The sequence below is a fragment of the Monodelphis domestica genome, chromosome 1 (genome assembly GCF_027887165.1).
Source record: "Monodelphis domestica isolate mMonDom1 chromosome 1, mMonDom1.pri, whole genome shotgun sequence".
Lineage (NCBI taxonomy): Eukaryota > Metazoa > Chordata > Mammalia > Didelphimorphia > Didelphidae > Monodelphis > Monodelphis domestica.
The window spans coordinates 361,519,876-361,543,027 of record NC_077227.1 but is presented as its reverse complement, the minus strand read 5'-3'; the positions used below and the strand labels follow the sequence as shown (position 1 = coordinate 361,543,027).

General features: G+C 38.0%; 1 protein-coding gene across 1 annotated transcript; it reads left to right on the top strand.

Annotated features, from left to right (window-relative positions):
* Positions 1-4,052: 4,052 nt before the first annotated feature.
* Positions 4,053-22,732, top strand: IL12B (interleukin 12B). The gene is made up of 8 exons (XM_056811535.1): positions 4,053-7,857; positions 10,617-10,704; positions 12,482-12,760; positions 13,741-13,864; positions 15,899-16,116; positions 17,527-17,675; positions 19,310-19,424; positions 20,548-22,732. The coding sequence occupies exons 2-8, from the start codon at positions 10,617-10,619 to the stop codon at positions 20,550-20,552; spliced, it is 978 nt and encodes a 325-aa protein (XP_056667513.1). The 5' UTR covers positions 4,053-7,857; the 3' UTR covers positions 20,553-22,732.
* Positions 22,733-23,152: the final 420 nt, after the last annotated feature.

The window sequence follows — 23,152 nt, the reverse complement described above, 5'->3', positions numbered from 1 at the left end:
AATACTAAAATGTAGAATGGTCCGGCAACAAAGACCAACATAGATTGAGACTAACAAAGAATACTAAGGATAACCAAATGATTTTGTCTTTTGTCCCTATGATTTTGGGGGAAAATAAAGCAATCAAAATAGGACCATTGCTTGGAATGAATGGGATAATAATAACAGATGACAGAAAGAAGTCAAAGTTAATCAGTTCTCATTTTGTTACTTTTTTTTCTTTTCCAAAGAGAATGATCTTTGGTTTTAAAAGGACAAAAAAAATGGTGAATAGGGAGTTGGCACTGGAAATAAATTGGGAAATAGTAAAAAAATCCCTGAAATGTCTTATATGAATTCAGGCTATCTGGATTTTGTCCACTAAAATAATTAACAGATATGATTGCTGAGCTATTGCCACTGATTTTTTAAAGACCCTGGAGTATGGAAGATTCATGTATAGCAGGATTAGAAAAGTTTAAATGCTTTGCTTATTCTCAAAAAAAGGGAATAAGGTGAAATATGCAGACTATAAACCAATGAGTTTAACTTTGATTTGGGGAAAAATTACAGAATAAATTATTAGAGTCAGGGTTAGGAATTATTTGAAAAAGGAAACAATAATCACACAAAGCCAGTCTGACTTTGCCAAGACAGGTCATGTTAGACTAACTTAATTTCTTTTTTTTTAATAGTATTACTGTACTGTTAGATCAACAGGATACTATAAACATAATCTTACTAAGTTTTAGGGAAGCATTTGACAATTTCTCTCATAATATTCTCATTATATTCATGGAAAAATGAAGAGATGCAAGCTAAACAATAGCAAAGTTTGATGGATTCAAAGATGGTTAAATGACTAGCCTCAAAGAGTAGTAATAAATGGTTCAAATCAACTTAGAAAGAAATTCTCGTGGAGTGTGCCAGGGATATGTACTTTGCTCAAGTTGTTTCATATTTTAATCAATGATCTAAATAATGCCAAAGATGGCATGCTTTTCTAATGACTCAAAGTCAGGAAATATAGCTTAGACTTTTTTTTTTATGAAATACACAGGATGCTAAAAGATTTAAACAGTCTAGAACAGAAGTAGCTAAAGAATAAACTTCCCAAATAAGGCCTTAACCAGGTTATAATTGGAAAATGTTTAACAAAATAAATAAAAATACAATACATTATAATGTTAATTTGTTATTTCTTTAGTCAATAGGCAAGCATAGGAATTTGTTTCTATTTAAGTTTGATACCAGTGTTCTAGAAGGTGAAATGAAATATAATCAGATAACATTTAATAGGGATAAATGTCATCTTATACAAATGCAAAAAAAAATCCACTTTGTAAGTTCAGGATCAGGGAGGGTTGACAAGAAAATTTTTTTTGGAAAAGTTCTAGGGATTTCAATGGACTACAAATTCTACTTTATTCAATGATGTAATCTGGCAGCCAAAAGAATTATTATTATGATGTTAGCCTTCATTATATTTGCATACATACATGCATGTATGAATACATGCATACACAAACACACATGTGTGTACAGGTATTCCTTCCACATCATGACTTTCCTTATCCTAGTTTTGACACATTCAGGTCAGCATAAGAAATTAAATGGGAATTTTTTAGAAGTTTTGCAGAATCCACAAGGGACATGTAAAGGTGATTTTCAAAGCAGATGACTCAAAGTTTGGGAACTCAGGAATACATAAAATATATGTATAGTATTATATAATATCAACATATTTTTATCTTATAATACCATATATATATACAACTTCTTTTTGAAAATTAAAATAAGTAAAAATTAAAGTTTACAAAGAGAACAGCATGCTGTGAAAGCCAGGAGATTAAACAAAAAGGGTAACAATGTAGAGATATCTTAACATTGACCTGCATATAGCCTATGACCAAATAGTTAACCCAACTTTTACAATAAGGTACTATAAATACTCCATAAAAGAAAAAAAATCAAACTTATTCTCTGGTATCAAGAGAAGGCCAAAAACTTTTACATGGATTTTCCAGATGTCATCTGGAATCCCCATGATGTGAAAGAGCTCTGTGTATATAAAAATATGTGAGTGTATGAATATACATTCATACATATATACATACACACATCATGTCAGTGCCTAGGAAGTCTATAATCTCACCATATGCTCTCTAAGACTCAAGCTGGAGTACTATTTTCCATTCTTAGCAACATATTATAGTAAGAATATTAATAAGGAGACATCCAGAGCCAGAGGATGATAACCAAGATCAATCAATAATCAAATAAGACACATTTATTAAGCACATACTACATGGAGACATCAAGAAAGGATCCAGTGGAAAAGAAGTTGTTGAAAATTAGGGAGAAAAGGATAGGAAATGGTCAAAAAGGCAAGCTTCCAGAGGAGTAAGAAATAGATGGAATCTATTTTGATTGATGGGAAGGAAAGAAAGCCCCTTCATCCTGAGACTAGAGCAAAGGAGAGAGAGACTGAAGGATGAGGTGATCTGAGGAACAGAGTTGGGAAGAAGAGAGAGTTCTTCCTCAATTTCTTAAAATGGCCATGGGGAGTCTGGGGGCAAGAGTAGACAAAGCAGATAGGAAGATTCCAGATTTGAGGCTTAGAAAGGGATGAGCAAAGATAGGACCCTAGAACAAGGTATTTGAGGGTAGGTGACAGTATTAAAATTAAACTGACTGAACAATGTATGAGTCAGAATTTTAAAGGGAAGAAAGTGAGCCCAAGAAATATAGACTGGAAAAACACAAAGAAAAGGAAGAATGCCTGAGAATGGCATTGTGCAGAGACAGATAGGAAAAATTAAACATAGGAAGACAGAGCAGGACAGGAGACTGTAGAGAAAGTCTTCAAACTATGGGTTGTGGCAGTATGAAAAGCCTCAAACTCAAAAAATATGAGGATCAGCTAAAGAGATCGGAGATGGTGAGTCCAGAGAAGAGAGAACGATGTGGGAAATGTGATAGTACAGTTCTGTTCAAGAATCTGAAGAATTGTTCCTTGGAAGAGGGATTAGATTTGTTCTGTTTGGCCCTGGAGGGCAGAACTCTAAGCAATGAATGGAAATTGCAGAGGCAAATCGAGAGTCAATAAAAGGCTTCTTGACAATTAGAGTGATTCCAAAGTGGAATGAGTTGCCTCAGAAAGAAGTTTCTCTCCTGACAGTTCTTCTAGCAAAGTGCTAGATGACCCTTCGTTGAATGTTACAAAAGGGAATTTTGTTCAGTAATGAGGCAGATTAGGTATCCTCTTTGCCCCCTTCCAATTCAGACATTGTCATCCCATGATTTCAGATACAGAGTTCTCTCCACTACTGGACTTTAAAAACTGTTGCTGGTAGTGGCTACACATTGGATCCATCCATCCTCTTTCTGACAGCTGCTATCTGCCATCTCACTCATGAGCTATGCTATATGTCCTCTGACAGGCAAAGCTGTGATTATGTAAGTAGAACAAAACACAAATCAGATGCAGTGTCACAACTGGCCTCTCCCTTTAGTTAGGCAGGCTAGGTGGAACAGTGGATGGAGTTCTGGGCCTGAGTTCATATCCAGCCTTGGCCACTTCCTAGTTTTGTGACCCTGGGCAAGTCACTTAACCTCTGATTGCCTGACAAAAGGATCCTTTGGAGAAGGAAATGGTAAACCATGTCAATATCCTTGCTGAGAAAACCCCCAGGATGGCTATGCTCAATGGGGTTAAGAAGTGTTGAGGTGACTGAACAGCAATAAAAGTTAGAGTTTTAACTACCTCTGCTAATGCTGTGTTAATGCTAAAATTTTGTGTTTACTCTCCTTTAAAAAAAATCCTTTTTTGAAAAGCAGTTTAGAGGAGGCTACTCTAATACTGCTATTAGAGCTTGATTTCAGGATAAAATATACCCCCTTACCATATCTCTGTGTGAAACTCTAGACTCACCCTCACTCTCCACATTTTTCCAAACTTGGGCCCAAATCTTACTGAAGTATCAGAATTTCAGGGATCTCAGAGAGCTATGAGTTAAGCTTAAGAGCTGTGAGTGCACTCTCCGCCCAGAGGGAGGGACCGACCAGCTGGAACAGCCAGGTATGTGCACCTGACAGATAGAGGCTGCTCTCGGAACTTTGGGGAATGGAGCCAACGCCTGTGTTCAGAGGGACAGCCACTTACTCTACTCGAAACATTCAGCTGTGTCGCTAGGTCTGATGTCCCCACGCATGCAGAGAGAGAGAGAGAGAGAGAGAGAGAGAGAGAGAGACAGAGAGATCGCTGGGACTTCCCCTTCTTCTCCCAGCCTGCTGTCACCGTGGGAGGAAGTGGGACTGGAGAGGCTGGGAAGCTCCTGACTTTCTAATCTGAGTTTCCGATTCCTCCACCTCAAGATCAGAAGGGACGAAAGAACGCTGGAAACTCTCAGCAGGATGGCTACTCTTCCCCCGGCCCCTTTCCCCAGCCACAGGAACTTCCAGCCCCCAACCAGCCGAGAACACTGGGGCTCAGGGCACAGAGCTGGGCTTGGCGGTCGGGGGGAGAGGTAAGAGGATGGGGGCTCCTCTGGGCCACGAACTCGAATGTGGGGATCGCATCTGAGTTCAAGGGTGTCTCTCTAATGAGGGGAGAGGGTTCCTGTTTGCCCAGCTGCGTGCAGATGCGGAGAGAAACCTCGTCATTTTTCATCCAGTTCTGGATTTAAGAGTCAACAGATCTCAGTCTGAATCTAGGCTCTGCCATTTACCTCCTGTGTGACTTTCTTTGAACAAGTCAAGTGACATCTCTGAACGTCCCTCTCCTCATGAACTCTGAACTCCCTGGCAGCTCTAAGAGTGTGGTGCTGGGTGTGTGGGTCTAGGTATAAAGTTCAGTGTATTTGTTGCTGCTAACTTACAGTTTCTCCCTTTTTATGGGGGTAGTCTGAGCTACTAGTAAAAGCACTGCAAGACTGGAGCTTAGCATTGGATCTGCAGGTACCTGTGTGTGAACACATATGTGTGTAGAGCCGTTTGTCCATGTTTATACGCACACACAGCATGCAGATGTAGAATCCTAGCTGTCCCAAAAACTGGATCTGCACATATATGAGATAGGAAACGAGATGAGGGCTGGACCTGTGATTTTCACAAGTATAGGGAAGTTCCTGGTAAAGAAACTCCCTCTACCAATGAAGGTTGATACCTTCTCTACAGTTTGTGTGTGGTCTTAGAGAGCTGACTAACTTCCAATTCAATTAGAAAAGGAGGGTCAGGGCACTACTTGATATATAAGGATCCATACAGGCCCCAAGTGGATTCGTTTTAAAATGTAATGTTACATACGTGATATACCTGAGTATTTTATGTAATATTACATTCTTGTATTTCTTTTGTTAGATATTTTCCAATTATATTTTAATCTGGTTCCAACCATACTCAGGGAGAATCCTGGAAGTCCTTGGTCCTATATGATTGATACCTCTGACCTAGGACATTATAAGTTAAATTAAATGCCCTAAATCACACCATGAATATGTAAAAGAGGTAGGACTTCTGGTTCCCTGGGGGCAGGTAGGTGGTACAGTAGATAAAGTACTGGACCTGGAGTCAGAAAGACACCTCTGTCTGAGTTCAAATCTGGTCTCAGACACTTACTAGCTGTGGGACCTTGGACAAGTCACTTAACCCTGTATGCCTCAGTTTCCTCATCTGTAAAATGACCTGGTGAAGGAAATGGCAAACCACTCTAGTATCCCACTTTGGTATCTTTGCAAAAAACAAACAAACAAACAACAACAAAAAACAGATGGAGTCACAAAGAGAGGATATGACTGAACAACAATTTCTGCCTCCAGGACAAATTTCTATCCACTGTACCATGTTGTTTTGTAGTTGTATAAAGTAGGTAGAGCACTTTTAAAACCTTAAAGCACTCTATAAATGTGAGTTATTATTTTTAGAGTTCTGTCCATATGCATGCCTATGTATTTGTGTAAATGTATGCATGTGCTGAACCATTTAAAGAGGTCAGTCACAGAATCATTGAATTTCAGATCTTTAACAGCCTCAAAGAGCATCTAATCTGTGATAGGATAAGTTTAAAGTAAGGAAGATATTAAAAAGGGCTTTTGATAGATCAGCTGAGAATCCCAGAAGGCAGGGCTGTGTGAAGACAGTTTCCCTACAGTTAGACCAGATCATTCATCATTCCCTTGAACCCAGTTTTAAAATGTAAAGAATAGCAATTTATTGCCTATAATACATATGGCAAAGTGAAAGAGAAAAAAAGAGAGACATAGAAAGTGACAGAGACAGAGAGAGAGACAGAGAGAGAGAGAGACAGAGAGACAGAGAAAGGGAGAGAGAGAGAAAGAGACAGAGAGACAGAGAGAGACAGAGACAGAGAGAGGGAGAGAGAAAGAGACAGAGAGATGGCACCCCAAATGCAGTTTGATCATAGAACAGTCATTGGGTGAAGAAGAATATGTGAAAGGGAGACCAAAGCATGGAAGAGTAGTTCGCTGTGTGCAATGCAGGTGCTAAGTACTGGGTAGAGAGTAAAGAAGACAGGCCCTCCTTTGTGTCCATTTTATATTGGGTTCTAGTCAGTGAACTATTTCACTATAGGTCATGGCAATCAATGCAGGTCACCAGAATGATTTAAGCATTTTCTGAGTTACGATGGTCATGACATAGATGTCGATACCTGAATGGCATAATTCTGAGTCTCGACAACCTCTACATGGCAACAGAGAGGATGGGGGCAGAAACCAGGAACCTAAAAGTTTGAATGTGAGTTTGGTGACAACTGGAAAGTAAATGACTAGAGGAAGGCGGGAATCTGTAGTATGTAGTCTTGGGGGGAAAGGAATTCACATCAGTATTTCAAACTTCTTCCTTCTCCCTCCCTCCCATGAAAAAAAACACATAAGAGTTAGCCATCAAAGAGTTAATTAAACTCACAGACTTAAAGCTGAAGAGACTTTAGAGATTATTCTAGGCTAGAGGTCTTTAACTTTTTGTGTGTTATAGATCATTTTGGTAGTCTGGTGAAGCCTATGAACCCCTTCTCAGAATAATTTGTATTGCTTATGGTCATAATTGAATTTCCATTAGAAATTCATGAAAATGGGGGGGGGGCAGCTGGGTGGCTCAGTGGATTGAGAGCTAGGTCCAGAGATGGGAGGTCCTGGGTTCAAATATGACCTCAGACACTTCCCAGCTGTGTGACCCTGGGCAAGTCATTCAACTCCCATTGCCTAGCCCTTACCACTCTTCTGCCTTGGAATTAATTCACAGAATTGCTTCTAAGACAGAAGGCAAGAGTTAAAAAAAAAAAAAACTTCATGAAAATGAAGATGTAAATTTGTTCCCTTCCAAGTTCACAGGCTATCCACAGACCCTTAGGGCATCTGTGGACCCTAGATTGACAACCCTTGAGCTAGGCACACCCCTCATTATCCAGCAGAGGAAATTAAAGTGCAAAGAGGACAGTTACTTTTCTATTACCAAGTAATATAATCTAAAGGTACCCTGCTTCCACCTCTCTGATCTTCTCAGTGGTCTGTGTATTCCCTAGCTCTGTCTCTAAGCTTTATAACATGAATATTGTATCAGTATAAATCACCAAAGTCATATCTTCTCCCTTCCTTTTCCTACACCCAAAGGTCAGAGAGTAGTTTCCTCTTAGTTGGCTACCTGGGATTTTGAGGCCAGCTTTCTGTTTGCATTATTGATACACACAAAAAAAGGAACTGCTTGAATTCCCCAAGGTTCTCGAGTATTTGGGGGGTGTTGCCATTTGAAAGCTTAGTTTCATAGAAAGTGGCTGGGTTTAAATACGATGGAAGCCAGTACTGGAGTTATAGCTGCAACTGAAGCCTCAGCACCTTCAAGACCAACAGAGCCAGCAAGGTGAGTGTCCCTAATATAACCTAAAAATCCTGAGCTGACTTTTCTTCATTGCTGTTATTATGCTACATATACATATGGAGAGAGATTAAATGTGTACATAGAGAGAGAGATGTGCATTTTATATTGTTGTGTAGAGGGTTTTTTACATTCAAGGGCAAAGGAAGAGGGTCTATTGAAATCATTTTTTCTTTGCTTAAGACTGCATGAATAGGACTTTGGTTGTTTAATTGCAAATCTCATCTTCCATGTCTTCTAAATCTCATTTTCTACTTTCTCTTAACTCAAGCTAAAACAGATCTACTTTATACTATATTTTGCCTTCACTGTGCTCTATATTTCTAACATTTTAATTAATTTAAATCCTGAGGCTTTTGCTATTAACAGCACTAATGTAAGAACAATATGATACTCTCCCTCCCACTCAAGGTCTTTTCATTCTATTTTAATAAGCTTATGGGGTCTTTTGGTAACCTTTTAAAGGTTTTTCCATTTTATATTTTATTTTACAAATCAAAGAAGCCATGTATCTAAATCACAAGTGAATTTAGGTCTTCACTGAGCCAAGGTTTCTGACTGCCTGGACTGTGAAATTAAATGATCTAACCAACTTCTCTTTGGGTATAAGGAAAAATTTTAATGATATTAAATTATTTTTTCAAAGATGATTAAATTCATGGAAATCTAAAAGGAGAAAGCCACACATTTACCTAAAATGTTTTACATTTGTCACATTATACTTGTTCTGGTGAAAACTTATTATACTACTATCATAAACTTTATACAAACAAGAAGATAGTCAAATCCCATCTGTTGGTTCACTTATTTTGAACCAATTGATTGAAAAGCTAATAATGATAAAAATATAAGGAATTCAGGTACTCTTTTGGAAGAATTTTTTTACTGTTATTTAAATAGAATTACTTTTCTTCCATTCTACTTTATCAAAGAAATTTGTTATAAAAATGTTCCCAGCTTGTTGCTTCCCTTCTGATCTTGGTTGCATTGGTTTTGTTTGTATAAAAACTTTTAAATTTAATTTAATCAAAATTATTCATCAATTCTTCCTCAGGAAGAAAGCATACTAATGAAGTTGGCAAAGCATTTCATATATGGAATGCCCATCTTACCAACACAATTTTGTTGTTCTTTTTGTTTCTGTTATTAACATTATTGAGCCCAAGTAATGAATAACAGCTAGAAAAGTGAAAGAAGAGCTAGAGTATTTCAAATGCAATTAACTTTGTCCTCTGAGGCCAAACAAAACAGCCATTCAAATACTTAGAAATCTTCTCTAGCCTAAAAATCCCTAGTTCTTTCAACTCATCCTCTTCTGGCATGAACTTGAGGTCCTTCTCTCTGCTGGTTGTCCTCCCTTCCACTTTCCTCATGTCAGCAGAACTGAACACAGTACTCCATATGATATGCCTCCCTCATTAGTTCATCACCTCATCACCTCCTGCCTTGCCAGTCTTCTTACACCTTACTCCCCACTCTTCAGTTTAGTGACCCTAGTCCCCTTGCTATTCTACCAACAAGATACTCCAGCTATCAATTCTGGGCATTTCGCCTGGGGGTCCCCCCATTCCTGGAATGCTTTACTTTCTCATCTCTAGATACTGCCTTCCCTGGCTTCCTTTAAATCCCAACAAAATTTCATCTTCTACAGGAAGTCTTTCCCAACCCCTCTTAATTTTAATAGCTTCCCTCTCTTAATTATTTCCTGGTTGGATGGTATATAGCTTGTTTGTACATATTTGTTTGCACATTGTCACCTCCATTAGATTGTGAGTTCCTTGAGGCAGGGACTGCCTTTTGCCTCTTTTTGTGTGAACAGTGCTTAGTGCAGTGCCTGGTACATAATAAATGTGTATTGATTGACTATCTATTGTTTAACATATGGTTGACTTACATCGAGTTCATAGTTCATTAAAATCCCAAGATGTTTTTCAGAAAAATTGTTGCCTAGCCATGTCTCGCTATATAACCCTATATAAATAATTTCATTGTAATTTACAAATTGTAAATTGTAAAATAAAAGAATTCGAATTTTAATATCTCTTCTAACTCTACAAATACATTTCTCCATTCAGGGAAGCTTTTTTTTTATGATTTTGAATATTCTGTATTTCTGTTTTTAATGTAGTCCCCATTAACCCTAGTCAATGCAAATTTGTCTTTGTGGATTCAATGGGAATTTTAGATAAGACTTTAAAATTATAGCAAGGCAATATGCCATATGGAAGTTATACTGAATCTGAGTTCTGGATTCAAATTTTGCCTCAGGTGCTTACTATTTTACTTTTTAAAAAAGTCATGTTAAGTACCTCAGTTACCTCATCTGTAAAACAGGAATAATAACATTTGCAATGCCTGCTTCATATTCTAAGAGAAGTACCATATAAATTATTCCTTTCATTGCTACCTTCAGCAAATTTAAGGAATTTCAGTTCTATAATCTCCCTTTCTCTAATTTTAATGAACAAGCATTTATAAAAGGTCTACTCTGTACCAAGCAATCACTGTGCTAAGCACTGGACACATTCTTTTTGTTCAAATTCCTATTATGAGAAGTTTTTGTAATACTCTTGAACAGGAACATATGACAGAAAAAAAAATCATAATAGCCTACTTGAATAGCAGAATTAGTCTTATGTAAGAACAGGGAAGGTGGGGAAATGATCGAGGAAGTGTCATTTGGTACCCAATGATGACTTAATAGCCAATCTTGGTCTCTCTTTCTCTCTCTCTGTCACCCACAGATGTGTCATCAACAACTGGTCATTTCTTTGTTTTCTTTGCTTTTGTGGGCAACTCCTCTCATGGCCATGTGGGAACTGGAAAAAAATGGTAACTATCTTCTTATTTTCTATTGAATATGTGGATATTTATTAGGGATGTGGCTTGGGTATTTCTTCGCTTTTAGGTATTCCACCTACTAGGGCTTGGGTGTTTGTAGAAAAGACATCCACATAGTAAAATCTCAGTTTGGAGTCCATCACTAAGTCATTTTCTTCTTTCATGGATTAGAGGGAGAAAGAGACAAAGAGAGAGACAGAGACAGAGGCAGAGAGGGGGGGGGGGACAGAGAGAAAGACAGACACAGACAGACAGACAGAGGGAGGAGGGAGAGGGGGGGACAGAGAGAGAGAGAGAGAGAGAGAGAGAGAGAGAGAGAGAGAGAGAGAGAGAGAGAGAGATGAATAGACATATGTATAGACAGAGCATTTTTTAAAGCTCTTACTATATGCCAGACACTACATAAATTCTGGGAATACAAATTAAAGCAAAAGTAAAGGTAATCCCTACCCTCAAAGAGGTAACATTCTAATGTTACAATGTTACACACCAGAGAGCTAAAAAGCTGGGAGGAGGTGGACAGGTATTTGTAGGAGGACTAAGTATCAAAATAAAGAGTGGATCTAGGTTAGAATTGAGCATGGCTGGCTCAGACATTTCCTCAAATAGATGTTTCAGGCAGGAACTCACCATCAAAAGAAGGGACTTTCAAGAGTAAAGGTATCTCTAGAGAAGATCATGGTCTTCTCTATCAATCAAAGAAGTTGGCAAGTAGTGGGACTAGGCAATATTTAGTCTGGGAATTTTTCTGATATTACTAAAAATTATCAATATTATTTTTTAAATCATTTGGTAATGGGACTAGGACATAATAGATCTCTGACTTATCATGTTCCCTGTCCAAAATTCTACTATCATTTACAGTTTGTGACTTGAAAACAACCCTGGGCAAAGATTCTTCTTTTGATTATGAAATTTTCTCCCAAGAAAATATCAAACAAATCCATTTATTATCCCAGTCTAGATGGAATGAGAAACAATAGGATGAGAAAGTGATAGTAGGAGTGAGATTCAATTCGACAACCATCATTTATTAAGTGCTTACTATGTATGAGGCACTGGCAAGCTTTTTGAGAAGATTTTGGTTTTTTTCTTTGAATCCCAAAATAACACAACATCTGAAAGCTAGCAAACAGTTAACAGATATTTGTTGAATAAGTGATGATCAAATGAATACAAGGAGAAAAATGAAATTTTATCTGCCTTCAGGGAATATGTTTTACTATAGTTACATCTTCTTAGTTATATCCTCAAAATTTCAACTAGAATGATAGCCATGTGAGTTGAGAGGAGGGGAAAGATGAAATACTGTGGAGGCTGAGTGGCAACTTACTGGATATGTGCAGAGAGGAAAAAGAGAATGGGAAAAAAAATAATAATAATTGGTAGTTTTGGCACTGGCTGACTGGAAGAACAATGGGAAATTAGATATGAAGAATACGTTGGAATCTGGAGGCTGGCAATCACTTAATTCAGGTAAAGAGTAATCAGGGATAGAATTAGAATGGGTACAGTGTGAATATAAAGGATAGAGTGGGTACAAGAGATATTGTGGATAGAGAAATGACAGTATTTGGCTTCTTTCTTTAAGTATATGAACTAGGTTTTAGGAGAAATAACACATCAGTCATTCTCTATATCCTCAAATGATTGAACAAGCAGGAAAGATTTCAAGTGGACACAGAGAAAAGCTTTTGACTGTCAGAAGACTCTAACCCCAGGAAAGAAATCTCAAGATCCCTAAACTGTTTCCTGTGATTTTTTTCAGTTTATGTTGTAGAGGTAGACTTGAATCTAGATGCTCCAGCAGAAACAGTGGTACTCACTTGTGATTCATCTGAAGAGGATAACACCATTACCTGGACCTCAAATGAGAATGATCAGATCTTAGGATCAGGAAAGACCTTGACTATCCAAGTGAGAGAGTTCACAGAGGCTGGCAATTACATTTGTCAGAAAGGAGGAGAAGTGCTGAGCCACAAGTTATTGTTAATCCGAGTAACCGAATATGGGATTTGGTCCACTGATATTTTAAAGGAACAAAAAGGTAATTATTTTTCCTTGAAGTATAGTGTAAATCCTACTTTTAGCCTTGGTGGAAATATCCCAACCTCACTCTGCTCTCCCCAAAAAAGGAAGAGACTATGGTGTTGAGTGGATTGACATCATACTTTTCACTGAAAACACCTAAAAGTCACAAATTCTTTCTGGAATTTTTTCTGAGGGTATTCTTTGGGCTACTTTCATCTAATCATGGTATTCAAGATGATCAGATGTAGTTTGGATGCCTCGAAGAAGTCTTAAGCACTAACAAAAATTGACTAATTAAAAGCATAAAATATTAATAATGTATACTTTGTTAGCATACATTAGTAGATAGAGGGGATTTGTTGTTGTCAAGATTGGATTCAAATTCTTTCTATGCTATTTCCTAGCTGTGTAACCCTGTGGAAAGCATCTATCTACCTTCTATAGGGGTTATCATGCACCTGCCTTATATGTGCTATTTATCTGCCTATATATCTGCATATTATATTATCTCTTCCTCCACACCCTCATTAGAATATAAGCTCAGTGAGCATAGGGACTATTCGCTTTTGACTTTGTACCTTCATGGTCTAGTCCAGTCCCTGGGACCTGGTAGGCATTTGCTAAATGCTGGCTGATTATTGGCTGATTGATTGATTGATCGATCTCCTAAATTAGAGAGGGTCACTTTGGTGGAAGAAGTTCCTCATGCTGAAGGAAGACACTGATCACTGGAATGATAATGTAAAACGCAAACACTTCTTTTTTTTTATTATTGTATATGTGGAACATCCCTAGGAATCAGCATTCCAGTTGACTTTAACTTTGAAATGCTTCCAAAGTCAATTCAACAAAGTCCATTGAAGTGGCACCATTTTCCCTGTGAAAGGCACTAGGGCCATTTGAAATGTGTGTGTGTTGCTGATCTGTGACCCTCAAAATCAAACTCTTTCTCCAAAAAAGCACCTTAAGCCTTGGATTTCTTTTTGTCCTCTTTAGATCCAGAATCCCAAAGTAAGAGTTACCTGAAGTGTGAGGCCAAGAATTATGCTGGGACTTTCACCTGTTGCTGGCTGACAGAAAACAGTTCTGACCTAAAATTCTCTATTAGAAGCAGCAAGGGGTAAGTAAAAGTAATGGTTTTCAGCATCTTCCCAGGATGATTTCATTAAGAAATAAAAAAAAAATAATAATAACTGTGACTTATCTGCCATGTTGGGTTTGGAGTGCTAGATCCTGAGTTCAAATGGCAATTCTGCCCCTTTCTATTTGTGGAACCTTAGGTAAGCGCTTCATTGCTCTGGGACTCACTTTCTTCTTCTATAAAATGGAAGCATTAGACTAGCTAATCTTAAAGAGTCTCTTCCAGCTCTAACTTTGTAATCCAATGACCTATTAATGAAAAAGAAATAAAAGAAAATTCAGAAAACAAGGTTTCTAAAATCTTGATCATTTTGCTCTTACACTGGGAAAAGAGCATGAAGACTTAAGCCAGGTCTCTGTCTACTCAAAGATCATTAGATCATAGATTTAAAATCAATAGGGACCTTTCAGTCAAGTCAACAAGCATTTGTTACGAACTATTGTGTGCCAGGCACTGTGCTAACTTCTGGAGATAAGAAGAAAGGCAAAAAATAGTCCATGTCCTCCAGAAACTCATAATCTAAACTAATCTCCTTTTGGTTGAACATGCTCACTTTATAAATAAGGACACTGGGATCCACTAAGTTACATGCTTCTTATGGACAAATAACAGATAAGTGATGGAGCCCGAATCTGAACCTAGATCTGCTAGCTCCAAATCCAGGCACTGTCTTGTTTCTTGAGCACACATGAACCCCATTTAAAAACTCACATATTTACAACTGGTCTCTTGAGGAAGGTTTAGTTCAGCCAGACTAGCAGCACCATGAAGAGGGGCAAAAGAAGAAATGGAAGTTAAGACTGTCTTGTCCAAAGTTGCAGCTTGAGTCAGTGACTAAGTCAGAAATAGAACCTAGGAGTTGTCTCTCGCTGCTCTACCTAGTCATACTAAAGGTTTCCAAAACTTTGAAGTTCACCAGAAATTTTCCCTGGACTTACCAGAATTGCCTCTAATTTTTAAACAGTTACATTTTTTCCCTGCCATCCTTTGCAGGGAAAGGCAATGTGGCATAAGGAAAAGCACACTCAGCTTAAAGACAGCTATGGTAACAACTAAGTTGTTACCAACCCTCTCTCCACTCGAATTGGAAAATACTGGATAGAGGGCTAAACCATGAGCTAGGAAGATTCATCTTCCATGAGTTCAAATTCAGCTTCAGACACTTACTATGAGACCCTGGGCAAGTCACTTAACCCTGTCTGCCTCACTTCCTTAACTATAAAATGAGCTGGAGAAAGTAATGGCAAACTAGGCTAGTAGTTTTGCCAAATGAAGTCACAAAGAGTTGAACATAATTGAAAATGACTCAACAACAACTTAAGAGTCAGAAACCTGGGTTCAAGTCTCTATTCTAAAAATCACTAAGCTACATGACCAAGAACAAGTCAATTAATCCCTCTGACCCATAGGCAACTCTCTAAGGTCTATCTACTAAGTTATAGAACATCGATTCCTTGATATATTGCCAAAGCAATAAGTCAACAAGCATTTCTAAGGGCTTATTATGTGCCAGGCACTTTGTTTAAAGTTATGAATACAAATATAAGGAGAAAGACACCTGCCCTCAAAGAGCTTACATTCTAATGGAGGAAGATAACACGCACAGGGAGGTAGTGGGTGGAGGTACCCCCATGGGGGCATGCTGTTAAAAGTCTAGAAAATCAGAAGCAGAATCAGGAGGAAAATGAAAGTTCATGAGCCTGGGTCCCAGAAGGAACTTACTAATGAGAAAAGGGGGCCAGTGTGGAGGAAGGATATTCCAGGGCCAGAAAGCTACTGAATTCCAGGGCAATGAAGTCTTAAATACAGGGGGAAGTTCTAGGATGAGATAGCCACTGAGGCACAGCTGTAAAATCCCAAAAGCCAGTAGAGCAAGGGGTGGAGACAAAGATTGGAAAGGTTATTTCCTATTCTTCTAGTAGTAGACAAATGGACTCAGTCTTTTCCTAGGAGATAAATTTATCCCCCTAACCTAACAGAAAAGAAAAATCACCAATCTTTGCTTTATTTTAGGTCTTCAAATCCCCGAGGGGTGACATGTGGACCCATTGTGCTCGCTGAAGAAAAAGTCAAACAAGACAACAAGGAATACCGAAAATATACAGCAGATTGCCAAGAGACCAGTGCCTGCCCATCTGCTGAAGAAAGCCATCCAATTGAGGTTGTCCTGGATGCTATTCAGAAGCACAAATATGAAAAATATACCAGCAGTTTCTTCATAAGAGATATCAGTACGTTTTCAATTGAGTTTTATATACAACTTTGTCGTTGTAGTTTTTGAGTCATTTTTTACGTGTGCAATTCTTCATCATTCCATTTGGGGTTTTCTTGACAAAGATACTAGACTGGTTTCCTTCTCCAGCTCGTTTTACAGATGAGGAACTAAGGTAAACAGGGTTAAGTGATTTGCCAAAGGTCGTATAGCCAGTAAGTGTCGGAAGTCTGATTTGAACATAGGCAGATGAATCTTCCTGACTCATGGTCTAGCACTCTATCCACTTTGCCCTCAGTGTCCCTTATAAACCACTAGTTTCAGGGATAACTGAACCCAAGAACCCTTGGAGTATAACATTTTCACAAGGGAAGTGAAGCCAAATATCTTCTTTTATAGCCTCCATGGTTTTTTCAAGGTAGGGATTGGTGGTTGGGAATGGAAAATCATCTGGATATATGATATAAACAGTATGGGATAATTATTAAAATACTGCACTTGGATTCAGGAAAATGTGGGTTCAAATTCTGCCTCAAGTACTTATAAGGTTGTTGTGAGAATCAAGTGAAATAATGGTTGTAGAATGCTTAGCCCATAGACTAAGTGCTATATTAATGTTAGTGATGATGATTGCTGGCTGTGTAATCTGGGTAAATCATTTAACCTCAATTTCCTTATTTGCAGAATGAGGAGGTTGGATTTAATGAGCTCTAAAGTACCTTCTAGCTTTAGGTTTTCAACATGTAACAAGGAGGAAGGAGAACAGTTCAAGTACAAGGGACAGAAAAAGCAAAAAGTACACAAGTAGAAAATCACAGGGCATGTTTAGGCGGTTGTTAGCTAAAATATATTGTTTGTTGGAAGAGGAGATATTATTGGTCAATTGTTTTTCACTTACAGGATCCCATTTGGGGTTTTCTTGGCAGAGATACAGGAGGGATTTGCCATTTCCTTCTCTATCTCAGTTTACAGATGAGGAAACTGAGGCAACAGGATTAAGTGGCTTGCCCAGGGTCACAGAGCTCATAAGCATGAAGGGATTTGGACTCAGGTCTTCCTGATCCCAGCCAGGTCTGGCACTGTACCACTTAAATGCCCAAAGGAAGAAGTTACTATTTACTTACTATGTTCTAGGTGCTATGCTAAGTGCTAGAGATAACAAGGACCCCAAAAAAAAGTATAATATGAAATAAAACTAGAAAGTTAGAATGGCCAAGAGCCTTGAATACTTGGCAAAGGAATTTGAAATTTACTTGGTAAGCAATAGGGAGCCACTGTAGATGTTTTAGCAGAAGAGGAGCATGACCTGGACCAAATAGACCTGAATCCTACTGCTTCATGTTTGTTCCTTGAGCTATTAATTTGTCAAGAGAGCTTCAGAGAACCCTGATTTGCCTCAGGAAAATTAATGCTCTTTCTTTTTCCATAGTCAAACCAGACCCGCCCAGGAAGCTCCACATCACACCCTTAAATACTAAGACTGTCAAAGTAAGCTGGGACTATCCTGAGACCTGGAGCACACCCCATTCTTATTTCCCATTGAATTTCAAAGTTCAAGTTCATGGCAAAAACAAGAAGGTAAGTTAGTTTTCTCCTTGTTATGTACTGCTATGGTTTTTGTATGAAATGCCATTTTGTGGAGCATAGATGAGTTTAGCAATTTGGCACTGACTGTGGCTATGAAATAAGGAAAGAACTTAACAATTTCCCCTATCAGTCTGTCCACTTACTATGAATAGCTCACCAACAGTCAATAGGACAGGTAGCTGTGACCAGCATGCAGCACAGTGACCAGCTTGTAGTAGATGCTTTTAAAATGCTGATTGAGATTAACATGGAAAAATGTTTTACATGATTGCACATGTAAAATCTATATCAGAATATCTGTCATCTCAGGAAGGGGGAGGGAAAGGAAAGAGGGAGGAAGGATGGAGAGAAGTTGGAACTCAAAATTTAAAAAAAAAACAAATTAAAAATTATTTTTACTTGTAATAAAATGTTATTTTTAAAAAATGCTTATTGACTGATTGTGACAAGTAACTTCACCTAACTTTAGTGGAAAAGTGTGTGGGGGGGTAACTATTGACTCAACCAACCCAAGTTATTTGAACTATCATTTCAGAGAAAAAGAAATGATTTTCCAGATCTGTGATCAATTCCATACTTTTCACACCTAGAGAAATGTTAGGAATTCATACATTATAAAGCCAGGATGTTAGAACTAGAAGGAACCTTTGGGGTCATCTAATGGGACCCCTCATTTTACATATGAGACAAATCAGGGACCCCCAGCTGGTGAAGTGACTTGCCCATGTCATACAAGTTGTAGGAGGCAGCGCTCACATGGGAACCATGGTCTTTAGACTCCAAATCCAGCAATCATCGCTATACCACACTGCTACTTCAGTGTGGATTTGTTTCATAATTAAATGCCGCATTTACCATTGATGTAGCAGAGGAAATTTAAGTTCCAATATGATCCTATTGCCTCTACTGAATGTCTTTTCCCTCTAATTTGGCTAATGTGTGCTATAACTCAGATATAACATGGGCAATCTCCTGCTTGTCCTATGGCTTGATTTCATTCAATGGAATCTCCTAGCTTGGATAGATGAAGGCATTGGCTAGCACAGAGCTTGGCAAATAGTAGCCATTTGATATGTATTTATTGATGTATTTGCCTTTTTTACAGTAAGAATTTGAGTGGTGATGGTTATGCAATAATGGGCTTTTCCCAACAAGTATTTAGTCTTGACAAGTGTACAGTCTTTAAAAAGAGAATCTCTGAAAATCCAAAGGAAAAATAGAAAGATGGACGTGTTTATGTGTGTGTGTGCTGTCTCTGTCGCAATCACCCATCTGGTTTGGGGACATAATCTGACCTGCAGGCTCAGGAACTCAGATAGATAGTTCCCCAAGAGTTACGGACACTCAAAGTGTTCCAGGACACACACAATCATTTGTTTCTCCAATCCATGACCCCAAAGCAGGATTATCGTATAATACCAGCAGGTGGCACCCTCTCCCCACAGTTGGCCATATCTCCCTTGCTTGGTGGTCAAACATTTCCATTTGACATCAGAACGTATTTGCAGTCGTAGTTTATGACAAAGATGACCGAGCTTTAAGGAATGATGCCTCCTTTCTTACCCTGGCTAAATCCTGAGTGGCTGACAGAAAACCAACAGGTTGTTCTTCTTTGTTTCATCCAGAATAGCTTCATCACAGAAGCAACCTCTGCCGAATGCCCCAAAGGGAAGACAATCTCGGTGCGGGCCAAGGATCGCTACTATAATTCATTCTGGAGCAAATCGGCTTCCGTGTCCTGTGAGTAGTGTGTAACATAGTCACGTGTTCTGTTCACTTCTCTACTAAAGTCACAATAATAGCAACAAGAGAAAAATGCAGGGAAGTAGAGACGTGGGTAGAGAATAGAGGAATAGGAGAGAGAAGAGAAAGGGATTTGGGAAGAGTGCAAAGGGAGAAAGATAAAGGAATAAGCTTGGAGGAAAAGAAAGATGGGGCAGGGGGAGGGAAGGGTATAGGGAGAGAAGTACAAGTTCCATGCTAGGCTCTCTCTCTGCGTTTAACTACTTCTATGGAGCATCCTAGGGAGTGATGGAAGATGCTGGGAAAAAATCACACTCAGTCACTCAGGGTCTGGATATAAGTGAAGACAAGGGTGACGTTGGAAGAAAAGGGAGGAAGGTATGTGATCAAAGAGCAATACCCAGCCTAAGTGATGAGTGGAAGGGAAAGAGAGGGGCATTTTTAGCAGGCAGTGAGGTTTCCACAGCCTTCCTTTGGACTGAGTAAATTTATTTTTTAATTTTAACTTAATTGTTTTTGTTTTGTTTTGGAGACTGAGTGGCCCTATCTTGCCCAACCTAGAAATGTAGTAGACACTCACAGGTCAGTCCTATTCACCTGTGAGTTTTGCCCCCTGGGTTGGTTAGCATTTCCTCAAGGTCCTAGGGAACTCGACAGATGGGTGCCAGACTTAAGTGTAGATACTTAATGGACTTGATAGCCCACTATGAACACAGAACTGCTCAGAACTGCTGAGCCCAAGCACAGATGTGTGTGTTATGAATATTCAAGGTTGATTTTTTTTATTGTTAAACACAATCTGGTGATGCCACCTCCTTCTATGTCCATTGATTTCTCCTGCTTGGACTAAAAAGCTTTTCAAAGGCCCCTCAAAGTGTAGGACTTCAGGGTGATTACCCCAGTTTGCCAAATCAGAGAGGTGGCTCTGGATATCATAATCTTAACCCGTAAGCACAAATTCTAGGACATTTAAAGAAAATCTGATATTGGGTTCCTAAGTAAGAATTGCTTGAGGTTCTAGAACTCTGGGAAGTTGCTTTGTTTGAAAAGATTAATGCAATACTAAAAGAGTAATGCAAAAAATGGCAGTGCAATCTATATTTTTGACCTTTCTCTATAGGTTAAATTCCCATGATGCAACACTGGATGAAGAGAAGAAGAGACAAAGCAAACATGGGAGGGAAAAGATCAAGTGGAATGAAATGTGAATGTCCTCTGTCAGTTTTTACTTTTATTTTTTATGGATTATGAAGCTGTCTTACTTTTTATTTTTTTATATTTTAGTGCCCAATGAACCAAACAACCAGTTAATTTAAACTAAAAAAAATCAGTGTTTAGCTTGATATTATTTATTTATTTATGCTTTTCTTCATCCGTTTATTTATTTGAGATTGGGTCTCCTCATCTTTCCTCAGGCTGGAAAGGCAGTAGGTACTCCAGGCCCTGATTCCACTACTATGGGCTTTGATCTGCTCTATTACTGACTAGGGTTGGTTAACCCCTTCTTTGGCAGCCTGGTAATAGCTCCCCTCAACTATAAGGAGCTCACCCTAGTGGTACCAGACTTAGTGCCAACAATGTACTGAATGAAGCTCAGGACTCTCAAACCCAAGAGAGTTGTCTGCCCCTGCCTCCTCAGCCTCAGGGATTCCATGTGTGGCCCTTGATATCTTGTATAGCCTATTTGTTTGGCACTAACCTTTGTATTTAAAACAATTTTATATATTTATCAACTTATTGATTTTATTTAACTTTAAATTTATGAGTGTTTGTCAATCCAAGAGCCAGTTTTACTATGTTCAGAGAAACTCATCGCCAGTGTGAAGATCAACCAAGATGATCAGTAGCTCATAAATGCCTGCGATTAAGGCATGGAATAATTGTCATCTGAATAAGTGGAGGGATTATCTATACTGATGATGATACCATGCCCAGGAAGTAATTGAACTGGGTATTTAACCTTTGTGGAATGCCCAAGTATTTGTGTATTTTTCATATCTGTATATGACATTCACAAAGAGTGTATCCTTTTATGCAAAATGTGAATTGGAGTGTTATTTATTTATGACAGATTCTATTTGTATTGAAACTTTTTAAAATGTATCAGTTTTATGATAATTAGTAAGAACCTAATGTTCTGGACTTTGCCACACACAAAAATGGCAAATGGAATAGTACATCTGTGAGAGATGGAAAGATTTAAATGTTATTAACTAGATGCAAAGACAATGTATATAAGGAGACCTTAGAGAAGGTGATCTGTTTCCTCTACTCAATCCTATTTCTTGATACCAGATTTTATTCTTCATAGGAGCTTTTTCAAAGAAGGTTGACACTGAAATTCAGCATGGCCCAATATGTCCAAGAATAACCTTATGGTGCTCAAATGGATATTTATTTACAAGAAATACTATCAGGGCAGAAATTAAGTTTCTAATTTTCCATGAAGTCTTGATTCCCATCTAACAGAAAGAACTTAAACACAGGGAGGATATAAGATTGCAAAAGTCCTAGAGAAAATATCCTTACATTGCCTTTAAAAATTATTTTGATTCAAATGGGAGAGGAGATGCTGTGATTATTGATAGTCTCTTGCTAATCAAGACCAAGGCAATGATTACTAGACATTAGATTTAGCAAGCTAGAGGCTACTGACTTCCAATTGGACCAAAGATAAAGAAAATAAACATGTTTACGTCATCCTTAGGCCCACCTTTAGAAAAATTCAAAAGAGATTCTGAACAACAAGAGAATATTCCAAATGGACATAAAAGCCAGTTTGTTTTTCAGTCAAATATAGCAAAAAAAAAAATAATGCTGAACTGAAGTGGAGAAAATAAAGTATTGAGAACCAGACATCTATCTTCCCATGTGGAACTATTTGTTAGGGTACCAGAGGTTATTTCTTATGTGAAAATGCACAAATAAACCAGTGAGAAAACTCTGCTTGGTTCTTCAAGGAAGAGCCCAATCATGTCATCAATGTTTCTAACACTTAGATATAGATCTTATCTGTTAACATGCTATTTTTGAGTATAATGAATGTTTTTTAAAATAGAATATATTTATTTACTTATTTATTTAATTTATAGAGCCCAATCATGTCATCAATGTTTCTAACACTTAGATATAGATCTTATCTGTTAACATGCTATTTTTGAGTATAATGAATGTTTTTTAAAATAGAATATATTTATTTACTTATTTATTTAATTTATATTTATGTTATAAGCCTGGACTAATAAAAAATTCTTTGCAAAATCTTTAGGTCCAGAATTGATTTGTTAAGCTAAAGTCACGCACCAGTGGTATGTGCATGAGTGCACATGCAAGTGTCTTTGTGTGTGTGTGTGTGTGTGTGTGTTTTCAAGAACTTCCCTTTCATAAAGCACATTTGTTTGCACCTTAAGAAAGTTGCCCTTATTCTTTCTAGTCTAGCTCCATGAACTCATGGACTGTCCCTGTAACCTAATAGAAGTATAAAAGGAATTCTTAGTAAGGTTGCTGGATTTGAATTGTTTTATTTTTGTGACTTAGATTTCCCTACATGTTCACTTTCCACTTTGGAAACCACTTTATTGTTTTTCTCTCATTAAATAATAGAAACCTTCTTGATCACAAGTTCCCTTTTTTAATGAAGAGTGATCTCTTTTTTTAAATATTTTTTTTTATTTCAGTACTTCTACCATGGAAGGAAGGAAGGAAAAGCCCTTGTAACAAATATA